The 13,243-nt window shown below is 35.4% G+C and overlaps 1 protein-coding gene across 3 annotated transcripts in view; it reads left to right on the forward strand.

Annotated features, from left to right (window-relative positions):
- Positions 1-11,231, forward strand: part of LOC141450821 (uncharacterized) — a 36,910-nt gene extending 25,679 nt beyond the window's left edge. Inside the window, exons 2-6 of one of the 3 annotated variants that reach the window (XM_074121650.1) lie at positions 3,994-4,156; positions 4,995-5,064; positions 5,870-6,213; positions 6,476-6,997; positions 8,060-8,188. In XM_074121650.1, coding sequence (XP_073977751.1) covers positions 4,070-4,156; positions 4,995-5,064; positions 5,870-6,213; positions 6,476-6,997; positions 8,060-8,173 — 1,137 coding nt within the window. In that variant the 5' untranslated portion in view covers positions 3,994-4,069 and the 3' untranslated portion in view covers positions 8,174-8,188. Of the gene's footprint in view, positions 1-3,993; positions 4,157-4,994; positions 5,065-5,869; positions 6,214-6,475; positions 6,998-8,059; positions 8,189-11,000 lie in introns of those variants that run through there. The other 2 variants (XM_074121648.1, XM_074121649.1) reach the window with 2 other exon arrangements.
- The last annotated feature ends 2,012 nt before the right edge of the window (positions 11,232-13,243 follow it).

Here is a 13,243-nt window from a genome sequence, read left to right on the forward strand (position 1 = left end):
ACAACATTCTAGCATTTCCTTTTACATCGGCAACAGAATGATGGATCAAAATAAAAATAATAAAATATATATAAATCCCCATTATTTATTAAAGTTAAAGAAATTTGCCATTTTATAGCAAAAAAAAAAGCAATTACGAAGGGCGGGCGCAGTAAAAGTACTTTTACAAACATCTGTTATTAGCAGTAATATGGCCAGAAGGTAAAATCAATCTACTCTTGCCCGGGAGTTAATTTCCTCTGGCTAGAACTATCACCCTCTGCTTCACACATAAAACAATTTATCACTTGGAAAAAGGTTGTTTTCATTTTCTCTTAATGGAAAATAACTCATTAAATTCTTTAAACTGCTGATTATTGTCCGTCCCCTCTTTTAGATAAACCGTTGAAAACATTTTGTTTTTATTTTTGTAAAAAGGAAGTACAGATCTTGAAGTACAAATTTTTTGAAACTGAGAAGCACTTTTTTCTCTATGAAATATACTTCTGTGAAGAAATTCAAAAACTTATTAATCAAGCATACATACAAACGCAAAACATTTAACAGACATGTGAAAGAGAGGACTTCCCACTTCAGAACTACAGAACTAATTTAAAGTAACAAGGGATGTCCCAAACTAATAACTTAGATCATAGATTCAGAGTCCCGGCTCCGAAAAGAAAATCCCATGTATTAAGCTCTAAAAGCAAAGAATACTAAACAATGTTAGCGTTCGCACCATCCTATTGGAATCCACACACTGAAGTTTTTAATTCTAGAAAATTGCCATGCATGTCCCCAATAGCTCTGGAGCTACTTAAATTTTTTTTGAAGTCTTAGAACATCGTCCACAAAACGTTGGAATAGTGGAAAAGAAGCAATACGCCAAGAAATTTCAGCTGTAAAATCGCCTCTAGGATAATCCTCTACAAATGTGCATCAAATAAAAACGTTTACTCCCATCATTTTTATGTATTTACATAAATAACTGCATTATATTTGTACTTTCGTTTAATAAAATGTAATTCTAAATACAGTTTCTCAATTTCCATATTTTTTTGTCTGCTTTTCTTTAAGCTTAAAATATAAGTTTATCTAAGGGAACCAGAATTTAAAAAGAAAAAGATGTTTAGGTGTCCCTAAGGGCCAAAATATTTCAAAATTTGAAAATATTATTTAATAAGAGATTAATAAAGACATTCTGAGAACAGCTCAGAAAAAAATGGGTAATATTTATTTTTAAAAAATGATATAAAAAATTAAGTTCCAAGTAAGCTGGATTCACATGGCTTTTTTACTTAACTCTGGATTATTCTTCCCTCAGTGAACTTAAAAAACACTGGCTATTTTATAGAAACAGTTATCTAAAAAGTCAATAAAATGATCTTTACTCTATTTTATGGACTTTTATTTATGGGTCAGTGAAGGATGGATTCCTGATCCAGTTGCTCTGTTGTCCCATAGACTATTCTCAGAGCAAATGAGAGTGTTGAGCTTCATGTTTTATATCCATAATATTCTATTGATTTGTATCTCTTCCTAGGTGTCCTGTTTCGAGCCCTGTTTTTTTTTTTTATTGGATGTTATTTAGACTTGTTCACATTTTCTTTTTCTTTCAATCGTGAAAAACTGGGGGATATATTTAGTTAGCATTTATTACAGCCAGAAAGCAGAGTCTTAATTGGAATCTTTTGAACGAACACCCCTGCAAAAGTGGGAGCCTCACATTTAGCTCCGCCCAAATAAAGGAAAATTAAGCCCCATATATTTGTAGCAGACATTAAACTGCAAAGTATTTAGTTGGCGCTCAAGTGAGCAAAAAAAAGAAGAAAATTCTAGGAAAATGAGGGGATGCTGGGGTAAAGATATAATGGAGCTGATAAAGTGCGCTTTTCACTAGAAATATAATCCAAGTTCATGGACTCAGAAAGTGATATTTTATTCCCTTTTTTTTTCTGTCTGTCTTCCTTTCTCCTACTTTCTCTTTTTAGCCCCAAGGTGCTTGCTGGGAGTGGCAGGATGTGGAAAAGAAAAAGTGAGATAGAGGTGGGGCTAGAGGAATAGGACCAGCCACATTACAAACAAAATATGTGAACGATATATCAAAGAGGTCGCGGTGAAAAAGAACGAGTTGGGTGAGTAAGTAGGAGAGAAAGTGACGCTATAACGGAAGCTGAAGGAAGAAGGGCTGTAAAGGGAGAGGAGTTAGTGTGAGGTCCTTCTGCGTCAAAGGGCTTTCTTCTACAATACTTTGTGTGAGTGTATGCGTTAACACACGTAGAAGCCTTAGAAAGGGTTCTGGTTCCACTACAAAACCTCTCCTCAGTACCTTCAAGCCTAGGCCAATAGGACGACACGCCTCTGGTCGTTTTCATCATTTCCCCATTACTGGGAATCTACAGAACACTGACACTACGACTTACGCCAGTTACCCTCAACAGACACCCAAACAGAGAGAGGGAATACGCCCAAAATGGACATTTACACTCCTCCTCATAGTATCTTGCAGAGTTGATGGTCTCCCCTTGAGGCATATATTCAATTAAAATTATGCCTTGACAGTCCCCAAAACACGGATGCTGTGGTTTTGAACTTTTTGGCGGAGGGTGAAGAGGTGTGACGCCACTGTTGAGACTGCCTTTTGGTTTCAGGTGTGTAGTGTGTAACACAAGTTTCATCTCCTGTAACAATGGAGCGGAGAAATTCATCTCCTCCATGGAGTTTGTAGCGTCTCAAAAACTCTTGCCCGGCCTCCTCCACTCGATTCAACTTGTGTCGGTCTATCAGTTGTTTTGGGACAGTTTCCGATATCCGAGAGTTTTTGCGATGGTTTCGTGTGTAACAGAGATCTGGAGATTTGCGGAAACATCGCGGAAAGTTCATCCACAGTCAATCTGCACGGAGCACAGTCACGGAGCGCATTTTCGATTTTTTCCACAATTTCGTCAGTCACAATTGAAGATCTTCTGCTCCTCTCATCATCATGCACAGACGTACTGACCGTTCTTAAACAAAGCTTGACACCAATTGAACACACTCGTACGATTCATAGCTTTATCACCATATGCAGTTTTTACCTCATTATATACCTCAACCGGAGTTTTTCCCTTCCAAACGAGATAACGGATGACGCCGCGTATTTCGCACTTGGCGGAGATTGGATTGACATTTTTCATGAAACCTATTGTCGCGTAGACAGTTCTCAACGTACTGACCTCGAACCGGTCTCGTTGCGGAGGGGAGGAATCAGGCTACACGGCAGTGTAGCCAACATGTCGAAAAACAAATCCCTCCGGCCGTGAGAGCCTCAATACACTTACTTTCTGGACATGCCTCGTACATGCTCACAATATTCAAGGAAACTTAAATGCTTAGAGGGGCAAATTCTAATTGAAGTTTATGATAATAAAATATCTTTTAAAAGGGTTTTCTTTTTTAATAAAAAAAAAAAAATTCAAAACCATGTGACAATCTTAAGAAAATTTCGAATTTGAGATCTTGAGGGAAAATGTTTTTAAAATCTCCATCCTATTCAAACTACAACCTCAGCCTTGTAAAGAAACCTTGGCTTCTTTCTTCAGCTTGATTCAATCACCTATTCCTGTTTTGATAACAAACTTCTACCTCTTTTGTTTCAATAAGACGACTCCTGAAGACGATAATCGTAAGCATTACCAGGCATAACTACAAATTTTTTTTTTTTTTTTTTTTTTTTTTTTTTTTTTTTTTTTTTTTTTTTTTTTTTTGGCGCATCAACAGCTGAGGTCATTAGCGCCCGGAGCTTTTTCCAGTGCACTGCCGGCCTCCGGACAGTGTTCTCTCGTTACAGACAACACTGTCCATCACCGGACAGTGAGCTGTAAGAAGCTCCTAGGAAGAGAAAATCTAAGGGTCAGCTGCTGGATTCGAACCCGGGACCTCCGCGTGGGGGTCCAGTATGCTAACCTCATAGCTAATCCCTTCCCTAACAAATTTTAATTAATTAATTAATTTATTTATTTATTCTGTTTCCAGGCTGTCCAATACATGTCTACAATAGATGAAGTGAGATAGCTGATTAAAATGCAAGGTAGAGACATTTCTCCGAAAAATGTACCCAGAAATGTACGTAGCAAAACTACTGGATGGATTATACAGAATAATGCAAAAACTGGGAGATTCTAACCGGTTTTGTAAGGTTACGTACTTTGATGGAGGGGAGAGATGCACAGTTTGCATGTTTAACTAAATTCCCATCCCTGGCCTCTTTTCTAATTTTTTGAAGGGTGACCTTAAATTTGGGGATTATTTCACTATTAGCTTTTTCTTACTCTTGGTTCATTGATGAAAATAGTTGATTTTGGCGGCAAAGGAATCAGGCGCCAAGAATGGGAGACTTGTAAATTGATGTGACAAATCATCTACAAAATTAATTCATTAAAATTGATAAGATGAGAGAATTATTTTAGTGAATGAAGGCAACGTAACGCATCATGGGAGTCTGTCTAGTAACAGAGATAAAGAGGGAATGAAGTGGAGGTAGCACGAGTGGCATTTCTTAACGCGTGGGTGTAAAATTGTTGGAGCATCTTGTTTTATATCCTTACTGCTGGTGATTTCTGTGGCGACTTTAAAATTTTGATTGGAGAAATTTCACATTTAATGTTGTGCCACCATTTCTATGGCAGAAATATGTAAGTGATTTGTACAGATGGGAGGAGGGCCTTAGTAACCAACAATCGCCCCCCCCCGAAAGAGATGTAGAAGAATGCCCATTATTCGCATGTTGTAACAATCAATTCCTATGTTTTCTTCGGTTCTAGTCCGTAAAATGCTAAGAAAAGAAACGGTTTTCTTTGTACGTTTTCCTATCCATAGGCTGGGTTTTTAAAGATAAGAGAAGGCTTCAGCTCTTTGGGTTTTTAGCTACAAGAAGTCTCTGAACTGTCTGGAGTACCGGTAACTTTAGAAATTTAGCGCTTATTTTTTGTGCCATTAAATAATTTTTGTCATTATTATTTTGTTGTTTTTTCCAGGCTCCAAAAATAACAGTCAGGCCGAGATCGCAAGATGCTTATTATCGTTCACGAAGTCCAATTGCACAAGGTAATTCTTTTTTTTCCAAAATCGTAAACAAGTTTTTCAATTCATTAAGTTTTTTTCCCAACTTCAAAGAACATTTGATATTCACTCTTGCTCTGTAAGGTTCTATTTGCATGGAAGAACTTACATATCTCTAAGGTATTCTGCTTTGACTTTATTCTCTGTTCATCAGGTGATGTAAGTAGGATCTCTTTGACCACTCTCTGCCATTCCAAATAATTACTTTCACATTAATGCGTATTTTTTATTTTACCGGCTGCCTAAAACAGTCCACAAAATGTTCCTTCTTATCTTTGATTAACAAAGGGAACCCCCAAGTATTTATTGCTCTTCCAATAATTCCTCACACTTAATATCATTCGTAGATTCAAATTCAAAGTCATCTTCCATCATCAATGTCTACATGGGCTTAATGATATTGCGTCACTCAGCTGCAATAAATAAGAGACCAGCAAATATCCTCAAAATGCAGAATCCACGATCTTTCTTCTAGTTTTGCTACGTTGAATATCATTAACATTAACTTCCTTATTCTGTTTTTCTTAATTCAATTTCTTTATATAAAAAACTCAACCAAATGCTGTCGCCAAAGTCCTCTTTATAGACAGAGTCCTAAGTAACTCCCTTAACATGATTACTGTATATCAATTAGAATCGATGGGACATATTTTGAAGGGAATTTGTGACATAGGATTGCACTAAACTGGGCAGAGGAAACCTTGGACTCTTCCAATAATTCCCCATAATTATACCATTCACAGATTTTTCAGTCAAAGTTATTAATAGAATGTTCTTTTTTTTTTTTTAGCCTTCTTCAACATACCAAGCGAGCAATCTAAGGAAGAAGAAGAACAAGAAGTAGTTGAAGAAATACCAGAAATCAAAGCGTCTGAACATCAGCTGGCTTGTCCATGGAATAAGGTAAAGAAGTTGAAAAGTAAAGAAAATGCAAAATCACCAGGAAAAGACGAACTTCATCCAAGACCATGGGGTGTGCGCAGTCCAAAAGAGATTCCTTGTACTTGTAAAATTCCCAAAAATGATTTACACAAATTTTCAAGGCTGAATCCGTACAGTGTTTTACCTTCAATAAGTTTAAAATCACCGGCACACTGTGAAGTTAACAAAGCATTGGATATTGCTTGCAAAGAGGTAATTTTGTTATTCTTTTTTTTTTTTTTTTTACGTATTTTCATTACAATCTTTTCCGGAGCCACAATCAAAGAAAATATTTCCAATACGTTTAAATTTCAAAGTTGAATTATTTTAGGCTCCGCACGGGATATTTAGCGCTTGGGGTGTTTGTACCGAAGTAGAAAATATTGAGAACGAAAAGCCAGACTTTCACCTTTGGTCATTAGGAGAACTGTAAATTAGAAGAACAATGGAGTTTTTATTGTTTTTCCTTTTCCAGATCGATAAAATAAAGATCCAGTTAACAACGGAAGAAGCGACAGAGTTTGCGAACAAAGTTAAGATGGTCTTAGAGAAGAAAGTGAGGCCCAAAGGAAAACTAGCAGATAGAGAAAGAGGTGGTAATAAATCGTTGAAGAAAGCCGTATCATTTTCATCGCATCAACCGAAATCAAATACAACCTCAATTGTTGAAGCCAAAGATTCGGCAAAAGATAGACAGTTGCAATCAATGACGCCAACGACGAAACAAATAGGCCATTCTTTGCCGGCCGGAAATATAATGATAGAGCCACCTGGCGCTATGAACATGACACCGACGGCCGTTGTTGGCACGATGGAATCAACTAATTACTTTATTGAATTAAGTACAGCACATCCTGTAAAACAGAATGCTAATACAGAGTTCAAAAATATTATGACGCATGTTTTGCCAAAAGTTGATAAACCAAAACTTGTTAACGTTGATGGAGCTTATTATGCGGAAGTACCAAATGAGTTTAATGTTCCTCAGACCAATCAGGTGGGTGCTTCTTTAAATTACTTTCTTTTTTTTTTTCATTTCTATGAAGCGCTCATTAACATGCATGTATTTAGTGCTTCAATTAGGTACTTCTCAGAGCATCAATCACTATTTTTGTTTTAAATAAAAGTATACTCGAGTGCAAAAGACAGAACATTCATTTTTATTTGGGTTATTTGCGTTACCGGCCTTCAAGAGCGGTTCCTTGTACAATTCCTTTTGCGTCCTCCGGGAGACTGAAGCCAGGCACCTAGTCTCATCCATGAAAAGGATACTTCTCCATTGTTGAAGTCCTATAATCCAATGCTGCATGTTCAGAACTCTGCTTAAAACCGCTTTAAACACATTGCATTTATTCCCATTAGAACCCCGCTAACCCGATCATGTCCTTTAGAACGTTGCAAAGAGTGTTTCGAAACGTTCCCCAGTAATATGTAACTAACTTGAAATCATGCACGTATTCAGCTGCAAGTCAATTTGGTAACTGGAACCCCCCTTTTTTGTTCAATACATTTATATTGGTTTTTTCCTTAGGCGCCACGGGTAGCCGAGCGGTTAAAAGCGAGGCCCGCAAAGCTAAGAAGTATTGTGTTTCGATTCCCGATCATAGGACTCACATTTTATTTATTGCTTTACGTTTGCTAGTCGATGCTAGGTAGTTGGACGTGAAATCCACCTGAAAAAAATAAGCATTACTTTACTACTTTAATAAGCATTACGCTTTATACTTTGCGAATTCCTTCATTATAATAAACATGTATTGTTCACGATAATCATTCAAAAATAACGCTGTTTGCAAATCGTTAATAAAATAGTTAGATGCAATTAATTTTATCTCTTGAAAACAATATCCAAAAAGATTTTGTTTAATTTTGTTTTGCTTTTATTTCAAAGTCTGATTCCCTGAAAAAATAAAATAAATTTTGGAATAAAAGGGATACTTTAGAATGTAACAAAATGGGAAAATTTTTTTTTGAGAAAATACTACAAACTGATATCTCAAATAATCAAACATTCAAATTGTTATTTTTAGTTCGGTAATCTTTCTTTCCATTTTTCTAGGCGTCCAGGATACCGGAACGTATTAAAACTGTGTTTAGGCTATTGGGCAAATGTTATTTGTGGATTGCGAATACCTTAATATATATACAAGAAACGGGTATCTTCAAAACTTAGGTAGAGATCTCTTGTATTGTAAAAAAAAAAAAAAAAAAAAAAATAGCGTAATTAAGAAAAAAATAAGTCCTAAGGAATCAGCTGTTATACATGGACAAGGAGAACTTTTTTTTTTTGGATTAGTAGGGAAAGCCTGGGCTTTTAAGTCTTTTAAGGCTAAGAATGCGCTTATTTTTCTAAGCAGTTTGTCCATTTCCATTTCAAACGGATTTCATCGAAGTGTAATTCGGGAAGCTAGTAAAATACTCATACTCTTTTGTAAATGAATATGCTTTTAAATGTAAAGAAATGAAATAAGTTTAAAAGCTAACTTGCATCCAAATCTTATACTATCAGGGCCATCTGTAATCGGATCTGGGTATTTCTGAAGATCGGCTGATCGGAAATACCTCTTAACTGAAATAATTTTTTTAGTATTTTGAGATTATCTAGGAAACGGCCAAAACTTTTAAATGAATTGCATATTGTAGCTTGTGAGAACGCTGTAGATTTCTGCAATTATTATAATAAGAAGCAGAACTAACGTAAACTTTGCCGAATAAAGCAAGGGCATAGAACAAATAACTGACAACACCATAAAGCTTCTTAATTACGAAAAACCGTCGAGCTAGCTCCAAGTGGCAACCAATCAAGGGGGTTCCAGCAGACAAGCGCTACCTATAACAAACTAAATACACAGCTAAAAGATATAAGAGAACTCCAAGCCGAATGTTCATCACTCCACTAAGTTAGTTTTCTTACTAGTCGTCTCTTCTAGTTCGTCACCTGCATAATACTTTGATACGAAGTGAAAAAAAAGAGGTAATGTGATGCCTATTTTATTTTCTGGCAGACTTTATGTCCAGCTACCAAATTAGGTGTCGTGGACGGAGGCGATTAGCTAACTATACTTTACTGTAAATTTCTCATACAAACCATTGGGAATATAGACTAGCACCGTAATACATCTTAGCTGTGCGGGTCTAGCCTTTAACCGCTCGGCTATCGTGGCGATTAGCTAACTATTTACTGTAAATTTCTCATATAAACCATTGGGAATATAGACTAGTACCGCAATACATCTTATCTGTGCGGGTCTAGCCTATAACCGCTCGGCTATCGTGGCGATTAGCTAACTATTTACTGTAAATTTCTCATATAAACCATTGGGAATATAGACTAGTACCGCAATACATCTTAGCTGTGCGGGTCTAGCCTATAACCCCTCGGCTATCGTGGCGATTAGCTAACTATACTTTACTATAAATTTCTCATATAAACCATTGGGAATATAGACTAGTACCGCAATACATCTTAGCTGTGCGGGTCTAGCCTATAACCCCTCGGCTATCGTGGCGATTAGCTAACTATACTTTACTATAAATTTCTCATATAAACCATTGGGAATATAGACTAGTACCGCAATACATCTTAGCTGTGCGGGTCTAGCCTATAACCCCTCGGCTATCGTGGCGATTAGCTAACTATACTTTACTATAAAGTTCTCATATAAACCATTGGGAATATAGACTAGTACCGCAATACATCTTAGCTGTGCGGGTCTAGCCTATAACCCCTCGGCTATCGTAGAATTTTCTTGAAAAAGTCCCGAATAATTTTATTAACGGTACTTTTGAGAGAAGTAGCGAATAGATTCCCCCAAAAAAGCTGTTTTTATTTAATTTTATGTATTTATTTATTTTTTATTAATTTCCTTTATTTATTTTTGTTATTCTCTTGAAGAGAGCTCCTAGGATTTAGGAATTCTATTATGCATATCATACAAAAAAAATAATTTATTATTTAACTTTATTTTTCTAGAAAAAAAATCTGATTTAGGACAGTTTCCCAGGGAGCGATTTTGTGTAGATTTAAGATTGCTTTTCATTGGTTTTAAAAGTGGTAATAATTTTGGTAAAAATTAAATAATGAATCAAATAATTGGTGTAAAAATTTGGGAGTTCTGACATTGAGAGTAGAAGTAAGAAATTGTCATTTGAATGTACATGCCAGATTTATAACAAAATGAGATCATCCGTTCTACATTTATACTATCTACGCAAAATTTAAATTTATTTAATTATAAGAAAATGTAAAAGAAAACCATCTTTAGATTAGCTTTTCTCTCAGTTATTACGTCAGAGAGTGAAAGTGGAAAAGCGTGGACAAAATAACTTAAGTGTGAGCCCGAAGCTCCAGGCAATATCCTGCCTCCTACTTTTATTTTTTCCTCGCTTCCTTAGAATCTTGCTTATCAACTATCCTGCTGGAGGTCATCTGGATTCAGTTTTCACAAGGTTAATGAAATGTGTTTTCTTTTTTTTTAAAAAAAAATAAATTAAAAAAGGGATTTTCCGATATCAAAGCGGATTAACGCTAGAAAGAAATATTCCTATTTTAATCTTGTACTTGTTTAAAGCCTCTAATCCTCTCCACTCTCTGACGTAACAACTGAGATAGAAGCTAACGGACGAATCCGCAAATTACGTACTTACCACGGCCGCAGTTCTAATCCCGCAGATTTTATGGTCCTTCCATTCCGTAATTACGTAATTTTGCCCAGTGAACTGTTTAAGCCAATCCAAACCACTTGCTTTATACCACTCACATTCTCATTTTAAACTTAACAGGCCCAAAATATCTTTCTTTTGACTAATAAATATTCTTGACAATTTTATTTTAATTATGTACGCTCACTTAGTTACCGACCCGAGCTGTTTTTTTGCGATTTTTTTTTTGTTTACAAGTCTAAAAAAGAGACAAAAAATAGTTTTAAATAAATAAAATATAAATTAACCATGATAAGAAAAAAGATGTGCTAATAGTATCAATGGTTATGCTTTGACAGGTGTGCCCCGATAGCAGATTGGTCGGCAAAAGAACGGAGAATGTAATGTTCTACGCCCTGGCTGACAAGCAACCCCCTCAGAATGTTATATACGCTAAACCCAAATCACCTTACAGCAATACAAAATACATTCCTGTCGCTAAATTACCAGCCTTAGGCTTACCACAACAAGTCGGCAAACAAATTGTGAAAAAATAATAATGTATTATAATTATATAATGTATAATATAATGTATGTGTTATTATTTTTTCTATTATATATAAATATAATAAAAGATTTGTGCAAAAACCCATTTTTACAAGATATATAAAAATTGTTTTATTTTAAACACGTTTTTATAATAAAAAATAACATGAACAAACCTGGGACTATTACTTTTTTTGCTAAAATTATTCAGTAATATTTTATTTTAATTATTTTTACTTTTTATTGCCAGGCAAGGGAAGTAATGCAATTATGTCAGTTTCTCAAAGTTGAATTTTAACCAGAAAAATTGGTTTTAAGTTTCCTTGAATCTGGAAGAGTGTTTTTCATCAAAAATGGTCTATTTTTTTTTGTTTTAATATACAGGGTGTACACGGAGGAGTGGTCGAAACTTCGGGAGGTGATTCAGCAGCTCAAATGCAACAAAACTTATTCTATTCACTATGGCCCGATTCTCGATAGTGTACAAGATATTTGCATTTTTAATTTTTCCGTCGATATTCGCGTTTTTCACCCATAAAAATGGCCATAACTATTCTATCCGTTATCCTACAACAAATCTGCTTATTCCAAACGAAAGAGCATTAAATTTCCTATAAATCTGCTCAGTACAGAGCCTCAAAACGTTTCTTATAAACAACTGAATTTTTACTTTAATGTCTAAAAAATTCGTTCTCGATGATTTCTGTTTAAAATTTTCAACTGCATTTTTTCAATGATTAATGACTCAAGGAGTCACATAATTTCAGAAAAAGTTGCGCCTTTATTGAGCTTCAAGATCATATAGATTTTTTTGGTTTTTAATAAAATCCTACCCCCGAACAGAGGGGTGTAAATGCAGAAAACTGGGATTTTTCGTAACCGACTTTTCACTACTAATTTACTCAAATGTCAATTTTTAGAGAAGGAACAAAAAGAAATGTAACCATTTTAGTTTTTAACAATTATTATTTAACAAAACGGAAGTAAAAAATAAAGTAATCGTCGAACGCACCGTAATAGAGATTACACGCTTAACTGGTTAAAGAAAAATATTTAGGCGCAGCCTATAAAGCTAGGAAAAATTGTGGTACTGGGTTCCATTTCCGGTCTAGATCTTGGATGTTAATTAATGGTAAAGGTTAACCGTAAAGCTGTCTGAAAATAGGCATGTTTACTATTTTGTTTTAAAGAAAATAAAGTAGAAGACTATCCCCAATACAGCTTCTCTTTCATGATAATGTACAGGCTATGCACCTAATTCTTGGCTAGTGGGGGATCTTTTGTTGGTAAGAGTGAGATAATGAAGTTAAGAAGTGCAAATCATGTTATTAGGCTGGTATACCTGTAGCCCAAAGCCCAGAAGAAGGAAGTGACTAGTCCCCAGAAAACAATCCATACGAAATTGGAAAACATTCTTCTAGCATCAACTTAGAGGAGAAGTCTTTAATAGATCACCAGAATATTGGAGCTATGTTATAGTCGGTACATCAGAAAAAAGTCAACGGCCATTAATCCCATAGCTATCCCATAATAGTCCCTTCTATAAAAAGTGACAATCAATGTTCTTGCGCTAGTCCGCTACTACCAATATTAATATCCATCCCAGAAAGGTGATCCCCCTCCACACACCCAGCCTGTGTTTACAGCCAAAAACCCTAAAAGGGAAAAAAATGTAATTGAAAATGTTACCTGGAAATAAGGTTTATGATGAAATTATTAGTCAGTAAATATGGGAATATGGGAAAGAAGAATTGGCAATAACAGGTTCAGCAAGCGTTTACCCCTACACCCTTTAGAAAAGCAAAAAAGACTATATGGTAATTGAAGAAAAGTTCTAAAAAAACAATTTAGTCTCGCGTCATGTATTAGTCTTCAATTTTATATTACAGCTGTAAACGATGAAGCTTGTGACGGAAGTAATATTTCTGTTTTATTGAAAACTTTGTAGGACCTTTCCTGTCTTGGAAAACTAACCCAGAATATTACTTCCACGTTTATCAATATTATATTTATTATATACAATATTATATACAGGGTGATCCATTTAAAACGCACC

The sequence above is a fragment of the Rhodnius prolixus genome, unplaced genomic scaffold, assembly GCF_049639745.1.
Source record: "Rhodnius prolixus isolate KJV_2025 unplaced genomic scaffold, Rpr scaffold_8, whole genome shotgun sequence".
Taxonomy (NCBI): domain Eukaryota; kingdom Metazoa; phylum Arthropoda; class Insecta; order Hemiptera; family Reduviidae; genus Rhodnius; species Rhodnius prolixus.